This window comes from Xenopus laevis, chromosome 9_10S (genome assembly GCF_017654675.1).
Source record: "Xenopus laevis strain J_2021 chromosome 9_10S, Xenopus_laevis_v10.1, whole genome shotgun sequence".
Classification (NCBI taxonomy): domain Eukaryota; kingdom Metazoa; phylum Chordata; class Amphibia; order Anura; family Pipidae; genus Xenopus; species Xenopus laevis.
This window is the reverse complement of record NC_054388.1, coordinates 105,573,795-105,581,437: the sequence shown is the minus strand read 5'-3', so window position 1 is coordinate 105,581,437 and position 7,643 is coordinate 105,573,795. Positions and strand designations below refer to the sequence as shown.

Genomic DNA, 7,643 nt, shown 5'->3' with positions numbered 1-7,643 from the left:
GACTACTGGAACAATAGACCTGGAGATCTGATTTCTGCTATTTATTTTTGGCTTTAGATCCCCTTTAATTGCTGCTGAAAGCCCATGGCAGTGAATGAGTGAATCAATGTTTCTAGTCTGCTCCTGTCCTACTTTAGCATCCCCCCCCCCAGGCACTTAGACCACCGTCCCACCACGACTGCCCTACTTGTGCCTCAATCTGCCACTGGCTCAGCAGTGGCCCCCCAGCCCCCCCTATGTCACAGAAGTTCTCCGGCGTTGGAACATTCAAATCACAATCAAATTCTCTCTGCAGATTTGAAGGCCAAAGCTCTTGCTGGGAGTCTGTACAAATAAGAGAAATCAGAGGAGCATCAGAGACAAGAGACAACCGTAAGGAATTAGGCTCGTGGCCCCCGGCAGGTAAGAAAAAGCCGCCAGCTCTTGTCTCATTGGGTTTCTACAACTCCGGGTAATGCTGAGATTGCCAGAAGCACAATAGGCTATTAGTCCAGCTTTGTACATATGGTGCCTTGAGTTTAATAACTGGTATAGAGGAAGAGGAGCAGCAACTGTTGGGTCAGCCCAGGAGGTAGAGAGGGTCCACTATTTACATTGTAGATGTCCAGGCGGCATCATACAGTTCTAGTTACACTACAACTGTAACAGATGCTGGCAGTTGTAATTCTACAACAGCTGGAGGATGAATATTTTCAATTCATGCAAGCTTTCCCCCATAAAGCATTCCGTTTCTCTACATTTCAATATAGACTGTACTGTATAGATAATATATTGCAACCAGGGTATGTTGCTTTAAATACAGGTTGTGTGCCATGTGCTGAATTTCTTTCCTGTATTACAGTGTATTCTCCAAGGGCTTGTACCATTTAACTCTGCTGCAATGGATGAAATGGATGCTCCACAGATGAAGAAGGAGGTAGAGAGTCTGAAGTACCAGCTGGCTTACAAGAGAGAGATGTGTTCCAAAGCTATACCAGAGTGAGTACTGGCACTACACTGGGGTGGCCAATTACCAGTGGGATAATAGTCTCTGGGAAGGGAGTGTGACTGTGGGATAGCAGGTATAGTAGGGAGAGATGGTGCCTATAGTAACATTGGGATAATAGTCTCTGGGAAGGGAGTGTGACTGTGGGATAGCAGGTATAGTAGGGAGAGATGGTGCCTATAGTAACAGTGGGATAATAGTCTCTGGGAAGGGAGTGTGACTGTTGGATAGCAGGTATAGTAGGGAGAGATGGTGTCTATAGTAACAGTGGATAATAGTCTCTGGGAAGGGAGTGTGACTGTGGGATAGCAGGTATAGTAGGGAGAGATGGTGCCTATAGTAACAGTGGATAATAGTCTCTGGGAAGGGAGTGTGACTGTGGTATAACAGGTATAGTAGGGAGAGATGGTGTCTATAGTAACAGTGGATAATAGTCCTCTGGAAGGGAGTGTGACTGTGGATAGCAGGTATAGTAGGGAGAGATGGTGCCTATAGTAACAGTGGATAATAGTCTCTGGGAAGGGAGTGTGACTGTGGGATAGCAGGTATAGTAGGGGGAGAGGGTGCCTATAGTAACAGTGGATAATAGTCTCTGGGAAGGGAGTGTGACTGTGGGATAGCAGGTATAGTAGGAGAGATTGTGCCTATAGTAACAGTGGGATAATAGTCTCTGGGTAGGGAGTGTGACTGTGGGATAGCAGGTATAGTAGGGGGAGAGGGTGCCTATAGTAACAGTGGATAATAGTCTCTGGGAAGGGAGTGTGACTGTGGATAGCAGGTATAGTGGGAGAGATGGTGCCTATAGTAACAGTGGATAATAGTCTCTGGGAAGGGAGTGTGACTGTGGGATAGCAGGTATAGTAGGAAGAGATGTTGTCTATAGTAACAGTGGATAATAGTCTCTGGGAAGGGAGTGTGACTGTGGGATAGCAGGTATAGTAGGGAGAGATGGTGCCTATAGTAACAGTGGATAATAGTCTCTGGGAAGGGAGTGTGACTGTGGTATAGCAGGTATAGTAGGGGGAGAGGGTGCCTATAGTAACAGTGGATAATAGTCTCTGGGAAGGGAGTGTGACTGTGGGATAGCAGGTATAGTAGGAGAGATTGTGCCTATAGTAACAGTGGGATAATAGTCTCTGGGTAGGGAGTGTGACTGTGGGATAGCAGGTATAGTAGGGGGAGAGGGTGCCTATAGTAACAGTGGATAATAGTCTCTGGGAAGGGAGTGTGACTGTGGGATAGCAGGTATAGTGGGGAGAGATGGTGCCTATAGTAACAGTGGATAATAGTCTCTGGACAATTTAGTATGAAAGGAGTTCACCACATACTTAGATCAGACCCGTCCACGGGTATCCTGTGTCCGATAACCCAAATCAATATGTAGAACTGTAGTGTAGATGTGGAACAGATCCAAGGCAGCAGTCAAACTGCAAAAAATCCATTTATTGGGGAGTGTACAACATGTTTCGGGACAAGCCCTTTATCACTTGATAAAGGGCTTGTCCCGAAACATGTTGTACACTCCCCAATAAATGGATTTTTTGCAGTTTGACTGCTGCCTTGGATCTGTTCCACATCTACACTACAGTTCTACATAATAGTCTCTGGGAAGGGAGTGTGACTGTGGGATAGCAGGTATAGTAGGAAGAGATGTTGTCTATAGTAACAGTGGATAATAGTCTCTGGGAAGGGAGTGTGACTGTGGGATAGCAGGTATAGTAGGGAGAGATGGTGCCTATAGTAACAGTGGATAATAGTCTCTGGGAAGGGAGTGTGACTGTGGTATAGCAGGTATAGTAGGGAGAGATGGTGCCTATAGTAACAGTGGATAATAGTCTCTGGGAAGGGAGTGTGACTGTGGGATAGCAGGTATAGTAGGGGAGAGGGTGCCTATAGTAACAGTGGATAATAGTCTCTGGGAAGGAGGTGTGACTGTGGGATAGCAGGTATAGTAGGAGAGATTGTGCCTATAGTAACAGTGGGATAATAGTCTCTGGGTAGGGAGTGTGACTGTGGGATAGCAGGTATAGTAGGGGGAGAGGGTACCTATAGTAACAGTGGATAATAGTCTCTGGGAAGGGAGTGTGACTGTGGGATAGCAGGTATAGTGGGGAGAGATGGTGTCTATAGTAACAGTGGATAATAGTCTCTGGGAAGGGAGTGTGACTGTGGGATAGCAGGTATAGTAGGAAGAGATGTTGTCTATAGTAACAGTGGATAATAGTCTCTGGGAAGGGAGTGTGACTGTGGGATAGCAGGTATAGTAGGGAGAGATGGTGCCTATAGTAACAGTGGATAATAGTCTCTGGGAAGGGAGTGTGACTGTCGGATAGCAGGTATAATAGGGAGAGATGGTGTCTATAGTAACAGTGGATAATAGTCTCTGGGAAGGGAGTGTGACTGTGGGATAGCAGGTATAGTAGAGAGAGATGGTGCCTATAGTAACAGTGGGATAATAGTCTCTGGAAGGGAGTGTGACTGTGGGATAGCAGGTATAGTAGGGAGAGATGGTGTCTATAGTAACAGTGGGATAATAGTCTCTGGAAAGGGAGTGTGACTGTGGGATAGCAGGTATAGTAGGGAGAGATGGTGTCTATAGTAACAGTGGATAATAGTCTCTGGGAAGGGAGTGTGACTGTGGGATAGCAGGTATAGTAGGGAGAGATGGTGCCTATAGTAACAGTGGATAATAGTCTCTGGGAAGGGAGTGTGACTGTGGGATAGCAGGTATAGTAGGGAGAGATGGTGCCTATAGTAACAGTGGATAATAGTCTCTGGGAAGGGAGTGTGACTGTGGGATAGCAGGTATAGTAGGGAGAGATGGTGTCTATAGTAACAGTGGGATAATAGTCTCTGGGAAGGGAGTGTGACTGTGGGATAGCAGGTATAGTAGGGAGAGATGGTGCCTATAGTAACAGTGGGATAACAGTCTCTGGGAAGGGAGTGTGACTGTGGGATAGCAGGTATAGTAGGGAGAGATGGTGCCTATAGTAACAGTGGATAATAGTCTCTGGGAAGGGAGTGTGACTGTGGGATAGCAGGTATAGTAGGGAGAGATGGTGCCTATAGTAACAGTGGATAATAGTCTCTGGGAAGGGAGTGTGACTGTGGGATAGCAGGTATAGTAGGGAGAGATGGTGCCTATAGTAACAGTGGATAATAGTCTCTGGGAAGGGAGTGTGACTGTGGGATAGCAGGTATAGTAGGGAGAGATGGTGTCTATAGTAACAGTGGGATAATAGTCTCTGGGAAGGGAGTGTGACTGTGGGATAGCAGGTATAGTAGGGAGAGATGGTGCCTATAGTAACAGTGGGATAATAGTCTCTGGGAAGGGAGTGTGACTGTGGGATAGCAGGTATAGTAGGAGAGATGGTGTATAGTAGCAGGAATCAGCATGAGCAGGTGGTGATGTACATAGGAGTGTATAAAGTTACAGGGGGGTCCCTGCCATGAACAGTTACAGTTGAACCCGGATTTTACATCTTCTGAGAATTTATTCCATTTTGACCCCATCCTCCCCTTTTTCAATCCCTTATCAAACCGTTTTAGGCCAAATCCAGCAATTATCTCAGGATTTGGGATCCAACGTTTCAGCTAAAACAAAATCTCTTACCAACCTGTAGGACTCTATCAGCTCACCAGAACCTTAGTGATTTGTTTACAAATGATGCCGTTGTGTCATTGATGCTCAGATTTGCATATGCAAATGACAGTCTGGCTTTGATTCAGCGTTAGGCTAAGCCTTTGCATGTTACACATTCACTCAAATGCAGCTGGGATTTGGTGCATCCCCAGTAGCTTCTTTAGGGTTTAGTAGCATTAAGTCTTGGGGACAAAAACCAATTGGATGTTTTTCCGGTCAACTGTGGTCTTTCCATGTGTCTGCTGTAGTATTTCCATGTATATTCTGTAGTCTTTCCATGTGGCTGCTGTAGTCTTTCCATGTGGCTGCTGTAGTATTTCCGTATGTCTGCTGTAGACTTTCCATGTATATTCTGTAGTCTTTACATGTTGCTGCTGTAGTCTTTCCATGTGGCTGCTGTAGTATTTCCATGTATATTCTGTAGTCTTTCCATGTGGCTGCTGTAGTCTTTCCATGTGGCTGCTGTAGTCTTTCCATGTGGCTGCTGTAGTATTTCCGTATGTCTGCTGTAGTATTTCCATGTATATTCTGTAGTCTTTCCATGTGGCTGCTGTAGTATTTCCGTATGTCTGCTGTAGTATTTCCATGTATATTCTGTAGTCTTTCCATGTGGCTGCTGTAGTATTTCCGTATGTCTGCTGTAGTATTTCCATGTATATTCTGTAGTCTTTCCGTGTGGCTGCTGTAGTCTTTCCATGTGGCTTCTGTGGTCTTTCCATGTGGCTGCTGTAGTATTTCCGTGTCTGCTGTAGTATTTCCATGTATTTTCTGTAGTCTTTCCATGGGGCTGCTGTAGTCTATCCGCGTGGCTGCTGTAGTCTTTCCATGTGGCTGCTGTAGTCTTTCCGTGTCTGCTGTAGTATTTCCATGTATATTCTGTAGTCTTTCCATGGGGCTGCTGTGGTCTTTCCATGTGGCTGCTGTATTTGACAGCTTAGGCAGCTGCCCTGTAATCACTCAAGTATGTTCCAGTTGCAGATCCAGAGAAGGCTCTTACTGCACTCATGTGACTCTATAATAGAGCTCTACCATTGAAGCCAACATGTGTCAGCGGCAGGGTATAACCCTTGTCTGTTAATTACTCCCATGTGCTTAATTAGGTCATCAGTTAACATCTAGCTGATAAACTGAGGGCTACTGGAGACCCAAGAATCATAGCTGATCATTTCATCAGTGCAACAAGTACAGTATGGAAAGCTCTTCTGCGTGCAGGGCGATTATATACCCACTGTGAAATAAATGCTATCCTGCCTGCTGCAGCTTCCAATCCCCACTCAAAATCGTCTTCTTCCAACAGGCTGCTCAAGTGGATTGAGGACGGTGTACCCAACGACCCTTTCCTAAATCCGGAGCTGATGAAGAATAACCCTTGGGTGGAAAGAGGCAAATGCAGCATACTGTGAATGCTCCCTCCCCACCCACCCCCCAGCATTATCCATTACCCATGTACTCTGAATGTACTATAATCTATACAATATTAGGAGATAGATAGGAAGCTGCTCAGAGAGGTTACACTGCATCATTATCAAGGCTATTAAACAAAATGTATTAAATAGAGAGGTGGGTGGAATAATTTGATCATCTGGGATTTTCTTTGCTAGGCCACTAAAAACGGGGATTAATGTGGCCTTGAATCTTTAATATTTAATCTCTAGCTATCATTATAAGCGATGGGGCAGTGAGAGGGGGGATATTAGGGGCTCATACGGTTGTCACGTTTGTATGACAGCAATAATAAAGACGGGGGCTTTGGGGGAACAATGTTCCGTACTATGCAGAATAGAATTCCCAGTCTATTGTGGGTAAATGCAAAGCCCACTGACGCTACCTTACCGGCCTATGCACTAGGTAATGCTTAAGAGGGATACTACAAATACTTCATTACTCTACTTTTTAGCCCTAGCCTAAGCCCACCCTCATCAAACACTTTAAACCCTAACATGGCTAAATCAAGTCTATCTTGGGAATGGTCAGTTGGAGCAATTGCTCTCAAACGTCATCTGTTGAAGAGACGAAGTACCACCCCTAAATGTTCTCCTTCTCTGAGACTCAACTAAGTTGTGTTACCAATGAAGGCATCTTGAAGCATGCTCAGACTCGTTTTCTAAGCGATATGTTACCAATAGTACTGCTATGGCAAGGGCATGTAAATAAACTCTCCCCTTTGCTCAAGTGGGTAACAACAATGGAGCAATCAAGTAGGGTAATGGAGGTTTTTTAGTGTCCCTTTAAGCTTTCTTCAGGTTGATGTCAATACTTTACTAGATAAATCTCCAACTCTTCTGTAGCTTTTTTACCCCTAAAAGTCAGTTAACCCTATAGACCACCCCTAATAAGGAATTTGATGTTTTGTTTTTCCCCCTTCTCTTAAATGTAGTTCTTTCTATTGTGTTTCCACAGACCTATTTTACTTTTCAAACATGTAAAGGAAATACAAAATGCTTTCTAAAAAAATATATATTTAACTGTTCCTTCCATGTTGCTTTTTTAATCTTATTATGTTAAAACATTAACGGAATTGGAAAAAGAAATCCATAGCTTGGGATTTGGGATAGTGGAAGGTATAGGAGGCCCCAGGAAATGAGCAAAAGTGAAGGGAGGAAGAACAGAGAATATGGCAAACGTGGGAAGGTATGATTGAATCACACAGCAGGTTGGAGATGGAAAAGCTCATGGAGGGAGGGAGGATGGAATAAAGAATTGCCATTTACAGAGAGGCAGCAAGAGGTGATAAAAGGGCATATAAAGAATGGGCCAAAGAAGCAGATAATGGTCCCTTAGGTAGTCAGGAAAGAAGGGCTCGTGAATAGAGATAACTGACCTATACAGACGGTTAGAAAGGAAGGGGACAAGAAGAGGAGACATATGGACAAGCAAAGAATAATGGAAAACAGGAAAAAGAAAAAAAGAAAGGGGAAATAAGCCTCTCCTAGAAGGCAGGAACTGGAGAAGAAATAATGGAAGGCCTAGAGGTGGAGGGTTAAATATGAAGGACAAGGAAACCTTGCGTATGTG

At 44.6% G+C, this 7,643-nt stretch overlaps 1 protein-coding gene across 1 annotated transcript; it reads left to right on the top strand.

Moving 5' to 3' along the window:
• Positions 1-298: 298 nt before the first annotated feature.
• On the top strand, positions 299-7,105 carry gng13.S (guanine nucleotide binding protein (G protein), gamma 13 S homeolog; the record flags this gene model as incomplete). The annotated part of the gene is given in 3 exon segments (NM_001086660.1): positions 299-402; positions 842-978; positions 5,926-7,105. Coding segments are annotated over 2 exon segments (204 nt in total). The 3' UTR covers positions 6,032-7,105.
• Positions 7,106-7,643: the final 538 nt, after the last annotated feature.